Below are 18,111 nucleotides of genomic sequence, written 5' to 3' on the forward strand. Positions count from 1 at the left end.
ATGCTGTCAGGTGCTTTTCCTAACAGATGGGTGTAACTCAAACTGCATTTCCAGGTTGGAGATGAGATTCCTGCTGATGTTAAGCACCTGAACTTGCCATAATGGTGGCCACTAGACACATGTAGCTACTGAGCACTTGCAATGTGCCTAGTGCAAGTAAGAAACTGAATATTAAACTTTAATTTTAAATTTTATATTTAAAAATTAATATTTTGGAAAAAAACTGTTTGAAATAACTTGAATATGTGAATCTACTTTTGCAATTGTAAATTTAATAAACCCTAAGTACAGATTAGGTATTTCCAATGAACACTTAACTTCCAAGTAGGAATTTACACCAGGGGTAAAACACACATTGCATCTTGAATTTAGAACCAAAAAAGGGAATGTAAAAAATATTAATTTTATATTGATGATTGTTTTTAAGATACTGCATTCAAGAAAATACGATATTAAAACACAAATTTCAGCAATTTCTTTGTACTTTTTCAAATATTGGCTCCTGCATAATTTTAAATTACATGTGGCTCATTTTATTTCTAGTGGACAGCAATGACCTCGACGGCCTGGCAAACAGTAAAAACCCCCATAACGCCGGCTCTTACTTGCGTGAGGATGAGAATTTGGAATGAGACTGGTTCCTTTGTGAAGATTAGCAGTGCTTAACAACTCACGTTGAGAATTACTCATCCTGATTATACAATATCATATCCTTAACTGGTCTCGTGAGCCCTTCAAGTTCCTTTTTGCAACATGGAGGACTAGGAAAAAACAGTTCTGGTAAAGAATAAAGGACTGGTGGTAGCAGCTAGACTGTAAGCTGAGCTTTTAGTCTCGTCCCTTCGGGCTTGGTGCCAGCCGTCCCATTTCTAGACTCGCCACACCGGCGCGTGCCCCATGGCGGCTCCCAGGCCCTGCGGCTGCCCTCGCCATGCAAACCTGTGGCCCTTCCCGGAAGCTTTTCCATTTCTCCCCAAAGGAGAAACACCTGAAGTCCGCAAGGCTCTGGTGCCTCCCCAGCAGTGCGCCCCAGGTCTAGGAGAAAACACTCGTGGACAGGGAAGGGGAGCCGCCGCGGGAGAGCCCCACACCGACGCGGCCCGGCGTCCCGAAGGCAGACAGAGGCTGCGGCCGCCGGACAGCGAGAGAAGACGCCAGGCGCGCGGAAGGTAGGCGCGCTGAGGCCGGGGGCGGGCTCCACGCCCCTTTCGGATCCCCGAGCGGGGCTGATGACGAACACAGAGCGCGACGGCGCACACGCTGCCCCGCGCTCGCACGACGGTGCGTGCAGGGAGCGCGAGGGAGCACCGGGCCGTCACCGGCGCGACCAGCGTTCCGCCTCCTCCGCTCCCTGCGCTCCCGCCACCTCGGCAACTCGGCGCCCGCCTCCCGCCTCCGTCCGAGGCCTCCGCCGCAGCGAGGCTCCGGGCCTTGCTCCTGTCTCTTTAAATGGTGGGGCCAACGGGCCGCCCCTGCAGCTGCTGCCTGGGTGGCCCCGCGCGCCGCTATTGAGGGGCGAACCAAGATGGCGGCGGCTTTGGCTGTGTGAGGAAGACGGAAGAGGCGGCGGCAGCGGCGAAGGAAAAGGGACTTCCAGGAGGCAGGAGCGCTCGTGCGCCTGGGGGTCCTCGCAGTCTCCCGCCCATTGGCAGCAGTTGCAGCAGGAGCAGGCGCCCCTCGGCTTGGGACATTTGAAGCAGGCGAGCAGAGCGGAGCCACTGGCTGCGGTGGCAGGGCCAGGTATAAGGAAGGAAAACATGGCGGCGGCGGCCTGAGGAGGCGGCGGCGGCGCGGGAAGCGGCTTCGTGGAGCTCATGGCGGAGGCGGGAGCAGGGCAGTGACAAGCGCCCCGAGTTGTTACCGCATCGGGCCAGAGACTGTGAAGCGCTGCGCGCCCCTTTCGGGGCGGTCGGGCTCGCCGGGCTTGGACAATAGCGCCGAGGAGTCGGAGGCGAGGAAAGACCGGGGCCCAGAGCTCGGGCCCGGGAGTGGGCCATGCGGGCGGCCCCGCGGCCCCGCGACGGCCAGCGGCGGCAGTGAGGCCCAGGAGTTCTCCGCTTGCGGGCGTCCTCCCGCCTTGGCTCCCGCGTGTCCCGGCCCCCTTCCTGGGCGACTCCAGCGGGGCCTTTGCCCCGGTCCCCGGGCGGCACGATGACCGACACCCGACGGCGGGTGAAGGTTTACACGCTCAATGAGGACCGGCAGTGGGACGACCGGGGCACCGGGCATGTGTCGTCCGGTTACGTGGAGCGGCTGAAGGGCATGTCCCTGCTTGTCAGGGCCGAGAGCGATGGTAAGTGAAGCCCCTTGGGGTGGGTCCCTTGCTTTCCTCCACGGCTCCCGAGCCACATCCCTGGTTGTTGAGGGCTGGTGGCCCGCTAAGAGAACGGAGGGGGCGACTGGGCTGGGGGTGGCTGCCGCCGTGGGGGAGGGCGGGCCACCAGCACCCCAGTTCTCTCGGAGCTAGCTGCACGGAGAGCGCTCGAAATGTCTTTCTTCCCAGCGCCTGGTAGCAGTTGCGGGGACGAGGGGAGTCCAGCACATTTGAGCTGTGCTGCCTGGGCGTTTGGAGAGGAGAGGTCGGGGGCCTGGGATCGGGAGCCCGGACCGTGCTGTTCTTTTGCACTAGAGTGACCTTGAGAAAGGCACTGATTAATCCGATCTGCCTTAGTTCACTCATCTGTAAAGCAGGCGTGAAACTTTCTCGCAGCGAAGAAAGTTCTTAGGTGTTTCACTCTTTGGTGAACGTTTTGCTGTGCCCCCCTCCCCACCGCCCCTTTAGACTATTTTTCTGGTACATCTTTTTGATCCTGTCGCAGGTTGGCAATACCGGTTCATGGATCTGGCAACTGCCTTCGGCAGAGAAAATGCTTCTTTGCCTTGAGAGGATAGATTTGTGTTTCCCAGTGTTGTCTTTTTCACTAATAATGCAGAATTTTGTGTAGAGTTGGTGTAAACGGCTTGCAACTGTGGAACTATTTTATGCGAACTTTTTTGATTACTTAAATGTATAATCACAATTTGGTTCAGTTAACAGGTGGGGGGGAGAAGTTGGCAGATAACTTTAAAATCTTTATCTGCCATAGTACCAGTGCTTCACGTATTTTGAAATAGCCTTAAGATTCAAAAGACCCAGTTGCTTGAAAATAGGTGTTTCAGATTTTTCCAAACTTTGTTTAGGGTTTGCCACTTCCCTCTGTGACATACCTTGGATTTTGCTTAAAATGTTCACATCCTGTGAAAGTATTTGCGAATTGTTTCTTCTGAATTGGAAAATCTGTCTTGTTACATTAGTCTCTAATTTCCCGCTAGCTATTTCAGTTTATTACAATTGTATTTATTCTGTATCTGAATTAATTACAACTCAAGGGGTTTTTTTAAGGTTTTATTTATTTGTCAGAGAGAGAGTGAGAGAGCACAAGCAGAGGGAGAAGCAGGCTCGCTGCTGAGCAAGGAGCCCAGTTGGGGGACTGGATCCCAGGACACTGGGATCCTGACTTGAGCCAAAGGAGACACCCAACCGGCCAGCCACCCAGGCAGGCATCCCTCCTTTCAATGAATTTTAAGTGTATTTTTAATCCAGAACTCCGATTTCCATGAAAAACAAGACTCACCTTTCTGTAATTAAAGACTCTAGGCACATCGATTTTCAATTTGAATTGAAAAGTTGTAATTTAGAGTTATATAGAGTTATATTGTCCAAGGCTACCCCCAAATAACTTAATTGGAGATAAATTATTTCCTATTAGAGGGATTTAAAGGATTTTGAATACACTGAGTATATTTTTCTGAGGCCTATTGCCTCTTAAAAATACAAGCTTGAATGTGTCAGGTGCTTTTGTATGTTTCTATCACGTCACCAGCTACTCTCACATATCCTCCTTTGCATGTTTGGAAAACTTTACATAATGAGCGAAAAGTATGGGCTTTGTAAGTTCAGTTAACTTTCAGATGAAAGTATGTGTAGGTTTGAGATCAGTTCTTTGAAATCTCATAACACGAATAACTGTCAGATCACATATTTAATTGGACTCGTTATACAGAGTCCATTGTTTACAGTATTTTTAAGCATGAAGTTTTGATGTCATATTCTAGGGAATCCTACTCTAATAACCTACTAATGTAGGGATCTGGGGTTCCCCCCCATTTTTGTTTTTACCACTTTGGAAATAGACCCTAAACTCCCACCTTCCCTTGGGAAAGTTTGGGACTCTGCAATGAAATAGGTTGAATGGTAAAAGCAAAAGGCCTTAATTTTTTATCTATTAATTTTATTTATTTTTACTTATTGATAGAGAAAGGTGAAATAAATGTAACTGATGTGCCCTTGTTAATTTAAGATATACGGAAAACTAAATCCGGAGAGTGGGCTTAGAAGGTTGCAGCATACTTAGACGAAGTACTGTCATAAATGATTTCTAGTTTGATGATAAATGTTTTTTTCTAACAGGAAAACTCCAAATAGGAATGATAATCAAAATTTATCGAGTATCTACTGTGCTAGAGACTCTTTACTTGTATCTGCTGATATAGGTACTGTTGTTAGCCATATTTTGCAGATGGGGATACAGGTTCAGACAGCCTATGGGTGAGATTGTTATTAATTGGTATCATTAACTATTTACAGTGTGTTTTAAACATCCTTACTGCTGTCCACTTGAGTTTGCTACTTTATACTTAAAGGCTCAGAGTTTATCTCAAAGTACATGAAAAGAATTTTTAGCCTAAAGATATTTAAAATTACAGTGTATCTTAAAGCCACATGGAGTTTTTGTATGGACTGCTAGTTTGGGTCGTTCATTATTTTATACTTCTCCCATTCTCCATTATAGGATAATTGAAAATTTTCTTTTTATTGTGGTGAGCAAAGTGGAAAGTATTTCTGATTTTCCATAAAATGAGTCATTTGTCTTGTTAGAGGTGCTTATACACTAAATCGAAAATCAGAAAGGCAGTTTCTGAATGGAAGTACTTGCTTGTGGCCTCCCCATTAACAGGGCACATCTTTCTGAGTAAGTGTGCCTTTCTCCTCTGAACTGGATGGTTTGGCATATCTGTACCCCACCTTGCCTTGGAGGAAAGAGATGTTCTTGCAAGCAACTGAGCCCATAGGTTGCATCCTTATTTAGTAGGTTCCTACTGGCAAAAGTGTATTGTAGGAACATAGCCCTTTCTTTAATGAAGATAGATTACCTCATTTCTCAAGATTTTGTCATAGCCAGCTACCTGCAAAGTTCCATCTTCCCCCCCCCAAAAAATTACTTGGTATTGTTTTTTTCTTTCAATTTATAATGTGCCTGTTAAGTTGCACGAAGGGTAATAATGTCATCCCTTACTTGCTTTGTCACTTTATGTTCAAATCATTCTACTATTGCATTATGGTTTTTACCACTTCTACCTTCCAATTTTAGAATTGATAAAGACTTCAGAATTTCTCCACACACTGAAGGATGTCTTTTTAACATAAAATCATATCCATACTCTTTATTCTGGTTTACTTGCCAGGCATCAAGAATAGTGTTCCTGTATTTGGTTTTTACCTTAAGTTTTATAAAGTAATTTTTATATTTCAGATAGTTTCATGTATTATCTGAGTTGCCTATTTCCAAGTTTAAAAGGTTAAATTTTCAGTGTTATTTGAGGCATGAAGAAAATGAGGCATGGGTAAATATTTTTGTTCAAGTTAACACTGCTAGCTAATGGTAAAAACTAGAATCCTCTACCTCTGCCTCTTGTAGAACTTGGTTGTAGGTAGTGCCTCACCCCCACTATAATTAGAAAAGGAGGTCAGGGACGCCAGGGTGGCTCAGTTGGTTGGACAACTGCCTTTGGCCCAGGTCATGATCCTGGAGTCCCGGGATCGAGTCCCGCATCGGGCTCCCAGCTCCACAGGGAGTCTGCTTCTCTCTCTGCCCTTCTCCTCACTCATGCTCTCTCTCACTGTCTCTCTCTCAAATAAATAAATAAAATCTTTAAAAAAAAAAAAAAAAAAAGAAAAGGAGGTCAGAACACTTTAGGTGGAAAGCCTGGTTTGTTTCGCTTTGTTTGGGCTGTTGTGGTGAAAGAAATGAGCAGAGATGAGTATCAGCAATTTTTTTTCCTCTTACAAATTAATAAGCAGTATAGAAGCTTGCATACAGTAAGCATTCCAGATATAGCTACTGAGAAGAGCTCAGTGTCAGTACTGGGAGAAATACTTGACTTCGAAAAGTTCATTTAAACCCCCCCCCCCTTTTTTTTCCCCTCATGTAGACCTGCTTTGTAGAAAATTACTAGGCCTAGGGTAAGCAAACCCTTACTTACCATCTTCTGTGTGTGGTAACTTCTGACATTTTGAAGTCCATCAGCCACTCTGGGTATAGGTGATAGGGCCTGAGTGTAGTGAAGGCCTGATGCAGGCACGGGACCTTTTAATGTAGGGCTACCCCCCCTCCCCCACTCTGAGCCTTCATTTCAGTTTTTAAATGCTGTGTGTAATCGTGAGCCACAAAATTAGGAGAGAGTGAACACGGACTAGGTTTAAAGCCTACTCTGGTGTAGTGTCCAGATGATATTTTGGACTTCGATTGATTCATTATTGATGATTTTTTTCTTCCCATTAATGAAGCACAGTACTTAGGCTGCTGCCCTTATTTTGAGCATTAATAAAGATGATATACCAGCGATGCCTAGATATTGTGACAGAGCTGGACCTAGTCCTTCTGAAATCCTTAAGTATTTATCTGAATCTAAACTAAGATCAGGACCTATATTTCTTTAACTACTTGAATCTGATTGGTTGGTAGGTTGATACTGGACAAAGAACATAAAAGTTACAGAAACTCAGTATCTCATTTCTCCAGTGAAAGGGAGTGATATCTTCTAAACAAGTGAAATTTCTTGCTAAAAATCACTGTATCAGAAAGATTAAAAATCTTAACAGTTTTCTTGGAATGTTTCTAAATATTATATACTAAAATGTTTTTCTTAAGCAGTGTAGTAAAACAATCTTTCGTTCTAATGTGTTTCTGGGTTATTGTTATTTATACTAATTTCTCTACTGTTTAACAGCACAGTGATGCTTGTGAAATGCTATTTTGTCCTATGCTCTAAGAGAAACAACTATTGAGTGCTGGTTATGTAGTAGGTGCTGGGATAGGGACTTTAATATGAATTTTTAGTTAATGTAGCAACCCTGTGAGGTGTTATTTCTTTCTAACATAGTCTTCATGTATTGATAATTTGATTGGGTAGTTCTGTGGTCTTTTTTTTCCTGCACTCAGCCAGAAATTTAGGTGGTTTTTTTTTGTTGTTTTTTTTTTTAAGTGTACAGCCTTTCCATTTTAAAATATTTGTACAAATTCAGTATATGAGTATGTGTGTTAAGACTACAACTCAAATAAGCTGTCTGCTGGCCAGATCCAGGCTGCAGGCACTAGTTGCAGTTCTCGGATTTAAACACTTTTGGAATGATACTTCACTCAGGACTACCAGCTCCTTAGCACCCCACTCCCTGGAGGTGTTTGTTTTGATAGAGGTGTGTTGGGGATTCGCAACAGAATACAAGAAAAGCTCTCCTATTTCATTTTACAGGAAGAACAAACATGTTGTGAAGCAGGGAGGGAACATTTTTAACGACCAAAAATCGTGTGTACTCGTAGTTGTACTAAATGTTTTATTGTCCATCTTTTTTGCTTATCCATGTTTGACAACTTCTACTTGCAATTGTCTTGGTGATGTTTTGAGTGCCATTTTCCCTCCTGTACCGTTGTTCCCCCACTTTCTGAGTATACAGACCTCCTTTTTGTCTATTTGGGGCATCTATCTATGTGAGGATACACAGATCTGTCATCTAAGAGTAGCACAGTATTTCACTGTATACATTTAATTCACACAGTACACTGTAGGTAGCATTATTTCTGAAACCTTCCTCAGGATATCTTTATACTCTTAGAACTGGGGATTCTCAAAAGCTTTTATTTGTGTGGATTGTATCTACTGATATTTGCCACATTAGACTTTAATTCTTTAAAAAGCTTTTATGTCAGCATTTAGTGAGAAGGGTGTTACTGTTTTACACTTTTACAAATCTCTTTAATGTCTGGTTTAATTTTTAAAAAAAAAGGATTCTTAACCCCTCTGCATTCAGTTGTTTGCAATAACACAGTATAGACACTGAGAAAAAACAAAGGTGGAAAAGGCAAATAACCTTTTAGTAGTAATACTTTGAAAATAGTTTTGATTTTCCAGACTCCCTGAGGTCCCACACATTGAGAACAGCTGGCATAGAGATTGTTTCTAGATTTTTACCATTACACTGCCAGTGACTTATTTGTTCATATACTTGGCATTGTGAGATGTAGGCTAATTTCCCAGAACTGTTGGACCAAAGGGGACTATTTTAAAAGCTGATAGAGAAAGATAAAATGGCCTCAGAAAGTTCATATTAACATTCAGCTGGATCTTTTTCCATTGATTGGTAAAGCACTGATAACTTGATCCAGTAGAAACTAAGAGATGGGGAAAGGGAACCTAGTAGATGGCATAGAAATAAAACTAGAAATGTGTCTTTATTATTTTTCTAGCCCCCAAACTAAAAGGCAGTTTCGCATGCTCCAGCCCACCAATTTCCTAGAGAGCATGGTATTTGGGGACCAGACCTGGACTTCTAAGGTGGTGCCTTTGGTCAGTCATGTGTTTCAGGAGAGATACTTCCTCTTAACATCTTGAATGACCCAGTAAAGGAAAACTCACCAACACCAGAAGCTTCCAGTTAACTACTTATTTCTTGTTTTAGCTAGGGCTTTGGGAGGGCACACTTCCCAAGCTTTCAGTTTCCGATTTTTCCTTTCTAATTACTCTGACCCTGTAACTTTATGGAGAGTTTTGAGCAAATGCAAAGGGATTGGTATTTGAAAAATAATAGTTAATGCCCCTGCTGGTTTTTGTTTTGTTTTAGTAGCAGCCAAGTTAGGTATGTGTTTTTCTTTCCTTTTTTTAAGTATGCTCCACACCCAGCATAGAGCCCAGTGTGGGGTTTGAACTCTTGACCTTGAGACCAAGACAGGAGATGAGATCAAGGGTTCATGCTTAACCAACCAGCCACCCAGACAGAGCCACCCAGGCGCTCTGTCCTTTTCTCTTTTAATTGAAGTATAGTTGACACACAGTGTTTGAGATATGTTTCTTGAAAGTACAATTTGAAGTGATGACTTCACCCCTGTGCCTTATGTTGTTTACCCCTACTTATTTAAAAAAAAATAGTTTTGAAGTGTAATGGATCAAGAAATTACACAAATGGTAAGTATTCAACTTGGTGAATTTTCACAAAATAACCAGCACTCTGGAAGTCTGCTTCATGTCGCTTCACAGTCACTATCTCCCCCTGCCTGTTAGCACCATAGATTAATTTTTGCTACCCTTTGAACTTTATGTAAATAGAATTACATGGTATATATTTTTCTCTGAGGTTTCTTGCATTCATGTTGCATTCATGTATTTGGTTCATTCATTAATATTTATAATATGGTATTCCACTGTATGAATATTTACACCTTTTTTTAATTAATGTTTCTCACATGCTATATATAATTCACTCATTCAAAGTGTATAATTCATTGTATTTTAGTATATTCACAGGGTCATGCAGCTATCACTCCAATTTTTTTAATTTTTTAGGTAATCTCTACACCCAGCATGGGACTCAGACTTAACAACCCTGAGATCAAGAGTTGTATGTTCTATTGGCTGAGCCAGCCAGGCACCCCACCACAATCTAATTTTAGAATACTTTGTTCTCTCTGAAAGAAATCATGTACCCATAAAGAGTCACTACCCATTCACTCCCCCTTCCCTCCCCAAACAACCACTAATCAATACATCTTCTCTAATTTGGACACTGTACATTTTATATAAAAACTCATATAATACATAGTCTTTTGTGACTGGCTTCTTTACTTGTAATGTTTTCAAAGTTCATCCAGCATGTACTTCTTTGTGTGTAGCTGAATAGTATTCATTAGGTTTTGGACATTTGGATTATTTGCACTTTTTTGCTATTAGAAATGCTGCTAAGAACATGTACACATATTTTTGTGAGCTTATGTTTTCATTTCTTTTGGGTATACACCTAGGAGTGGAATTGCTGGTAACTAGCAATTGAGTACCAGCCAAACTGTTTTCCAGAGTGGTTGCCTTTTTATATACCCACAAGCAGAACGTATGAGGTTTCCAATTTCCCCATGTGGTTGGCAACACTTACTGTCGGCGGTGCGGTCTTTGATTGTAAGCATGTTAGCAGGTGTCAAATGGTATCTTATTTGTGGTTTTGATTCGTATTTCCTTGACAACTAATGATGTTGAGCATCTTTTCATATGTTCGTCGCCCATTTGTGTGTCGTCTTTGAAGAAATATCTGTTTAGATCTATTGCCCATTTTTAAATTTGGTTGTCTTTTTAAGTTGTTAGAGTTCTGTATACAAATTCCTTAACAGATGCGTGATTTACAGATACTTCTCCCATTCTGTGGGTTGTCTTCACACTCTCAATGGTATTATTTGTAGCACAGATTTTGACTTTGAACATACCCATTTATCATTTATCATTTATCAGTGATGTCCAGTATTTTCTTTTGGGTAGGTTTGCTTTTGTGAGGTTTCACTTTTAAAAAGGCTGACTTAGTTTGGTTCTAGGACACTAGACCTTTTGCATCTTCTGAATGTTGCAAAGTAATACAGTTGTTTCATTCTACTGTTTCTGTAGTTTTCTAAAGATGGATTGTTTTTCAGGATGTGATATATTTCAAAGTGGTTTTTTTGAGATGTATTTTCTCCTAGAAACCACATATTGAATGTATGCCACAAAAAGTAAGTTTGATCTTAATGTAACTAACATATTCTGATTTCACTGGGAAATGATTGCAATTTCTGTTCTTGTATATAGAAAAAACTGGAAGGATATTCACGAAGAAAGTTGGAGACTTAATCCTTTTGAGCAACTCTAGACATTGAGTTCATTTGCTTGTTGCTTTTTCTTGTTATGACTGCATCACTGGACAACTCTTGATAATTACCAAAAGAAAAAAATCCATTAATAGTGCATAAAGAAAATTGAAGCACTGGAAATTTGTTTTTAATTAATAAGGCAAAGGTTGGGAGAGGAGGAGGAAGATTAAAACAAATTTCCTCTAGAATATGAGGATACTTGTCTGAGTGAGCCAGCAATAGTTTAAAAAAAAAGTTTAAAAAGAGTTTTAAAAAATAGTTAAAAAATTGTTTAAAAAAAAAAAAGCCTGAAAGAAATGGGGCGTTGGGGGGTATAGGTGGGACAAATAGGGAGACTGTTTGGTTACCTTAAGTATAGAAAGAATAAAAGACACATTTGGAATTATTTTACCTGTGCTTGAGGAGGATTTGAGTGAAGTGGGAGGGTATTCCCAAATTAAGCCCTTACATCTTGGTAAATGGCTGAAATTGTATTGCATTCGGTATCACTTAGCACTGTTCTGAACACAGAGGAGTAGAATGGTCAGTAAATCGCCAGCTGAGACGGTATCATTAGATTAGTAAATGAATTTTAACAGAAGCAAACTAATTTGGGAATGTAAAGAAGCACACTTCTCTGAGCTGCCTAGCCCGCTATTTGGAATTGGAAAGTAATGGTGACATGTAATAGGAAAAGAAATGAAAGATTTGGATGAAGGACAGCTGCAGAGAAAATCGCTGCTTCTTAAGCATTTTGGGCCAGTTCTTGTCTTTAGATAGTACTTTGGGGATAAACTGGAGCTAGAGTGAGGGGAGAGGCATAAAAGCTGGTCTTGAGATTTGCACTTTGTTATAAAGCAGTAGTTATTTTCTGAATATCACAAGTCTTACTGCCAGGGAAAAGACAAAAATATGCAAAATAAAATTAGCTAACTATAGGAAAAATTGATTATTTGAAGATGAAGTGTGATAATTCTGGAACAGACATAAGAGACTTTTTAAAGGTGAAGTGTAATATTTGGATGTACTGGGGTGATGGATCGTATCCAAGTCATAATGTATGTCAGGGATTTAAACTCAGGTCACCTGGCTTTCTGCGGTGCCCTTTCACTACCCTGTGCTGCCCGTAAGTTGTTGGATCTCTATTACCATCCAGTCCTTTACTCTTCAGATGATCGTGTCTTTGTTAAAAGTAAACTGCATAAAGCAAGCATTTTTTGGGTTACAAGTTTTATTATATTTAAATGTGTTTTTAAACATACTATTTCCTTAACTGAAGTTACGTGTGTATCGAGTGGTCAAGAAAGGAGGAAGTGTGTGTGTATATGGTGGAATGTAATGCTGCTTTGCAATGGCATAATGGAATGTTTTGTTTTTCTGTTTCCCAGGTTCTCTACTCTTAGAATCCAAAATAAATCCTAACACTGCATATCAGAAACAACAGGTAACATTTTGAAGATGTTGTTTTACCTTGTATATTATCCTCTGAGTTGGCTGGTTAAATGAAAATTTGCCACCGATTCCTTAACAGTGAAAAATTTAAAACAGATTACAACATACTTTCCCAGCCTGATTCTAAAATGTGATTTTAGCCAATCTCTCTGGTGTATAAAGCAATCATTTTATTTTAAACTTTAAAAAAATTGCTTCAATTTAAGCTAAATTTTTGCTCCAAATACTCTTACAACCAAGACTTAATTCTCAAAAGTTAAACTAGAACAATAGTTTTCTTGTTTCTACTTAAAGAATAAAAAGTGACCACTGATGTAATAATCAGCTATTAACACAACAAAATGGTAGAAACTACTTCCTTTGCTATTGTAGATACTAGTGCAGAAGGGACATTTCTGTCCCTATACAGCAACCCAGTGTAGGTAAAAATCTGATTTGTTACATAGCCTGAATAGGACCTTATAATAATATGATGATAGACTAATGATGCAGTTTATTAAGGCATCTTTCAGTTTGTACCCTACGGATGAACAAGCAATATCTGAAAATAAGTCTTTCTCTACTTAGTAGGGCAACTAGCACTAACATCAAAAAGTATTTATTCAGAACATACACACACACATACACACACAGTTATACTGAGTGCTGTATCAAGCCAATGAAGGCATTATCAGTCCCCTCAGTGCCCTGAAGGTACAGAAATAAATTTAGAATAAGGAATATTAACTAGCACATTCATATGTATATATTACTGTTACTCTATAAATAAATTATAAAGTGCTTTGCTTCATCATTGACCATTAAAATACTACTATAAGGAAGTTAGTGTTGCGTTTATTTTGTACATTAGATGATCCTTAAAGATTGTGACTAGCTTCAGGTCACACAGATAGTAAATAGGAAAGCTGTTACTAACTCCGCTAAGTGTGCTTAATGGTGATTTGCTTGTCCAAAAAACATTTGGTACAATATGAAATATTTTCTTGATAGTGTAATGGTCTACTAATACTTTGCATGTAGTGTTCTTAAGAAAACTGTTTGGTTTGATTGGAATGGCTGGAGACGAGAGTATTTTGTCTTTGATATTCTATACTTAAATACATAAATTCGTGTTTTGAGGCTTCAGTCAGTTGAAGAGTAAAAGCCCATCCAAAGAAAAAGAAAAGATCAAGTCTGTTTTGAGGATGAATGAAGAAATCCATGTGTCTTAAGCTGTAGGTTGTTGGATGGTAAATAGGATGCTTTGGTGAAAATTAGACTCCTTAGGGAAAACAGAAGAGCAGTTCCTAAAATTTTCAAAATTCTAAATTTGTCAAATGGGCATTTAAGAGTTTATATCTAATTGTGCCCTGTTTTAAGCCTACAGATGATTCTGAATTTACATTGTACCAGCATTAATTGCTTATAGTTGTTTTAAATCTAACTTATACCAATGTGATACTGGTTTTCGTTTCAGTAGGTCTTTGTCACCAGTTTTCATAACTGTATGTATTATACCCAGTTTAAAGATGAAGAAACAGACTCAGGGAGGCTACACAGCTGACTCATTTCTTGCGTGTTGATCTTAACAATGTTTTATGTTGTTGTTGTTGTTTTTTTAAGATCTTATTTGTTAGAGTTTAACTGACTGAGCCACCTAAGCATCCCTTGATCTTACAGTGTTAATGTAAATTATTTTGAGTTTGAACAGCTGCTTAGTCACTGTAGAACGGATGCCTGCTATCCATGATCTCTAGAAGTTCATGAAGATAGTAAACAGGGTCTTTGATCTCGTGTTTAAAATTCTGAATAAAAATTGTGGATTTATTCTATTAGTAATGCTGTACAGCCCAGTCAAATGATCATTTATTTACTTTCAGCTGATAATCCCTTTTAGTTCAGTGAGAGACTACTCGTCCTCATTGTTGACAGTTACGTAATTGAAAAGAATTAATATGCAGTTTAGCAAACAAAATCAGGGGATCCATAAGAGGTATGTTATTGGAAACTGCCTCCGTGTAGACATATTTTTTAAAGTACCTTAAAGCTGGTCTAGTCCTGTTTCCTTCTTAATGTGTAGGAACTTTTATCATCCCTATAGATGCTCACCTAGAGTTTGCCTGTCTCCTTTCAGTTACTTATTAGATTGAATTATTTTTCCTTTATAATGTACTCATCATCCCTCTAACTCGTGACTTCTCTTAGTTCTTCTCTTTGGACCAGCCTGAAAAACTGCTATATGATCATTGTTATGTTAGGCTTCTTTTTATTTTTATTTTTTTTTAATTTTATTTATTTATTTGAGAGCATGTGTGCACATGAGCTGGAGGGGCAGAAGGAGAGGAAAAGGAATCTCAGGCATGTTCTGCACTGAGTGCGGAGCCTGACGAAGGGGTTATTATCACGACCCTGAGCTCATGACCTAAGCCGAAACCAAGAGTTAGATACCTTACCGACTCCACCACCCAGCCGAGCCCCAGACTTCTTTTTTTAAAATGTAACTCTCGGGGCGCCTGGGTGGCTCAGTGGTTAAAGACTCTGCCTTTGGCTCAGGTCATGCTCTCAGGGTCCTGGGATGGAGTCCCGCATTGGGCTCTCTGCTCAGCAGGGAGCCTGCCTCCTCCTCCTGTCTCTCTCTGCCTGCCTCTCTGCCTACTTGTGATCTGTCTGTCAAATAAAATAAAATGTAACTCTCCCCAGTACCACTCAGTATTTCACATAGAAGATGATTCACAAACCCCGCTCAATGAGTGGGCTCTTTTTTGTGAAATGGTTGATGGCTCTGAAACAGTATATATGTTTATTTTACTGTCAGTAAGTTTAAAAAGATACCTTAGATCCTATAAATATTTTTGTGATAATGATGCATATTGTAGTATACAGACTGTACTATAGGAAATATAAAATGGTGTCAGTACTGTAAGTGTAGTGTCTTGCAGAGATTGCATGTTAATAAAAACTGTTGAACTGTTCATTACACTTACTATCATTAAATAAAAGTCTCTCTGAACAGGAGTAAAGGGGCTGTGGGTGGCAGGAGCATCTTGCTTCTTCAACCATAGCACTTTGGTGAAAGTTAAAAAAAAAAAAACTGTTACTCAGGTAAATCTCATATATTACAGATTTAACAAATAATTTCATGGGCCTCGTGTGTCTCAGGTAAACAGCATTCAATGTGGATAATAGATGAGAGAAGGGGTTTTAGTTATTAATTCCACATTCCTGACATGCCCTGTTTGGTTATTGTATGCTCAGACTTCCTCTCTGGGCAATTTGACTAGAGCATAACATGTAATCTAATATGCAAGCAAAGAATTGATACTTGTTTAGTTTGTATCTTTCAGTACATTTAGATTGGTCAATTTGTAGTGTTTTTCATAGTCTGGTTAACTTCTTAAGGAAAACAATGTTTTCATTTTATAGGGTGAACAGAGCTAGGTGTGAAAAGGCATTGTCAATCACAGTATCAATGTTGCTTAGTACTGTTCTCAATTTTTTGTTGCTTTTTTCATTTGCCTTGTAATTTGAAGAAGTTTGTGATAGTTAATGGATGTTAATCAGGCCTTTTTTTTTTTTCCTCTCAAGGACACTTTGATTGTGTGGTCTGAAGCAGAAAATTATGACTTGGCTCTTAGCTTTCAAGAAAAAGCTGGATGTGATGAAATTTGGGAGAAAATATGTCAGGTAATTTTAAAAACTAGAAAATCAATATGCTATCTAAGTATTTTGGGTTTTTTGCTGTGCTTTTTAGCTGATGCCCAAGATTTTAAATAAATAGCATTTCATATTGATCTCTTAAATTCATTATTGTCTGTGAAAAGTTGATTTATAGGAAAGTACAATTTACTGACACCAGACTGTCCAGCCACGACCTTTGCTGAACTTCTGTATCTAGCTGCCTTTGAGAGCTCCATCATAAGTGGTCACTGGTATCTCAGATTTAGTAGTCCAGAACCAAACTTAATCTCTCCTACATCTGTTCATTCTCCCATCTTTCTCATCTCAGTCAGTGTCATCCAGTTGCTGAAACCAGCAACTTGGAAGTTTTATTTATCCTTCCTTCATCACTTAATCCATTCAGTCCTTCAGTTTTATAAATCTTAAATCCATTCACTTATTCTTGTTTTCACTGCTAACACAGTTTACTAAGCCACCATCCTTTCTTGGCCTGGTTTATTGCTTTCATCTTGACTGGTCTTCCTAAATCCATACCACAGATAAAGAATCTTTTTTAAAATGCCAATTTTTAAATATCACTTTATTCAGGAACTTCTTGTGACTCGACTATCTCTTCGGCCTCATCTTGCATGTTCTCAGTTGATTATAGAATTTCCTAGTGTCTCTAGTACCTTGGACTAGTGACATAATCTCCACAGTCTTGTTGGGTATGCATTTATTATGCACTCTGCATTTATTATATGCTAAAGCCATTGGCTCTTGTTACAGACTAATTTAAATCAATGTCTCCTAAGGACAGCTTCTCTATCTCCACGTTTATTCTAATTAAAGAATAATCTTCAGATTTTTTTTCTCTTTAAGATTTGAGAGAGTGAGTGGACACATGAGAGAGGGGAGGGGTGGGGGAGAGAATCTCAGGCAGACTCTCCACTGAGCATGGAGCCTGACATGGGCCAAACCCACAGCTGAATCCCACAGCAAATCTGAGGAGTCAGACCTCCAACGACTGAGCCACCCAGGTGCCCCCTTCAGCAGATTCTTTAATTCACTGGTTCTCAGACCAGCAGCATGACTTGGGAACTGACAGAAATGTAAATTCTGGGACCCCCATCCTGCATCTACTGAATCAGAAATTCTGTGAGTAGGTCCCAGTAATTGTATTTGAATTATACTTGAACAAGCCATCTAGGTCAGACTTCTTTGTAGAAGGCGAGATAGTAAATAATTTTAGGCCTTGTGGGCCACGCAGCTGAGTAGCTGTTCAACTCAACTCAGCTATTGTATTACGAAAGTAGCCATACATAACACATAAATAAACAGCCATGGTTCTCTTCCAGTAAAATTTTACTTATGAAAATTGGTGGTGGGCCATGTTTGGCTCTAGTTTGTCAATTCCTGCTTTAGCTGATTCTCATGCACCCTGAAGCTTGAGAGCCACAGCCTTAATAAAGCTATGTGTCCTTGAGGCACAGTGTTTCCTTACCTCGTAGAATGTAGTTCTGCTAGATCATCTACTCAGCTGTATTTTTCATATAGTAACCTGCCTGTCGAACTTCCCTTTTCTTCTGCTATGAAGGATTAGGTTTGTATCTGAATGCCTCTTCATACTTGTTTTTTGCTTGCTTTCCCATACAGTTGTATTCACAGCCTGCCTCTGGATTTGTGTCCTGTGGAGTTCTCCCCTAGAAAGAGAAGAGATTGAGGAGCTTGGGTATGCTAAAAGCACCCATTGCTCATATAGATCGTGTTCTCCTTCACTTCTCTGAGTCGAACAATCCCACCCTGGACACAGTCTTCTATTAAGCCAATATTTAACTCAAACCTGGACTCAGTGCATTGCTGTCAGGCCTGGCTCTCCTTTAGTAAATTGTCGGATCTTTACTTTTCCTTCGTCTGTAGTTCTTCATTTACACTTGGGGCACAGGTAGTAGTAGTTCTATACTTTCTCTAGAGTAACTTAACTAGGAATCACTGTCTGTTTTGTTATTTTCTATCTAATCTTACTTGTGCACACTTTATATTCAAGATGTTGTTTTCTACC

At 40.1% G+C, this 18,111-nt stretch overlaps 2 protein-coding genes across 4 annotated transcripts in view; one reads left to right on the forward strand and one right to left on the reverse strand.

Moving 5' to 3' along the window:
* Positions 1–1,313: 1,313 nt before the first annotated feature.
* LOC111148724 (interleukin-1 receptor-associated kinase 1-like) lies at positions 1,314–1,816 on the reverse strand. Its single transcript, XM_022505526.1, has one exon. The coding sequence runs from the start codon at positions 1,814–1,816 to the stop codon at positions 1,316–1,318; it is 501 nt and encodes a 166-aa protein (XP_022361234.1). The 3' UTR covers positions 1,314–1,315.
* The window catches only part of LOC111148482 (protein phosphatase 4 regulatory subunit 3A), a 36,415-nt gene continuing 20,092 nt past the window's right edge, over positions 1,789–18,111 (forward strand). For 2 of the 3 annotated variants that reach the window (XM_022505055.1, XM_022505056.1), the window contains exons 1-3: positions 1,789–2,293; positions 12,350–12,405; positions 15,978–16,076. In XM_022505055.1, coding sequence (XP_022360763.1) covers positions 2,152–2,293; positions 12,350–12,405; positions 15,978–16,076 — 297 coding nt within the window. In that variant the 5' untranslated portion in view covers positions 1,789–2,151. The remainder of the gene's footprint in view (positions 2,294–12,349; positions 12,406–15,977; positions 16,077–18,111) is intronic. The other variant, XM_022505057.1, reaches the window with a different exon arrangement.

Source organism: Enhydra lutris, unplaced genomic scaffold, assembly GCF_002288905.1.
Source record: "Enhydra lutris kenyoni isolate GAN:26980312 unplaced genomic scaffold, ASM228890v2 scaffoldscaffold20, whole genome shotgun sequence".
Classification (NCBI taxonomy): domain Eukaryota; kingdom Metazoa; phylum Chordata; class Mammalia; order Carnivora; family Mustelidae; genus Enhydra; species Enhydra lutris.

What these genes read in the sequence shown, in the direction of transcription:
- LOC111148724 (XM_022505526.1), bottom strand. Translation starts at nt 1,816, where the DNA reads ATGAGCTCCACGAAGCCGCTTCCCGCGCCGCCGCCGCCTCCTCAGGCC.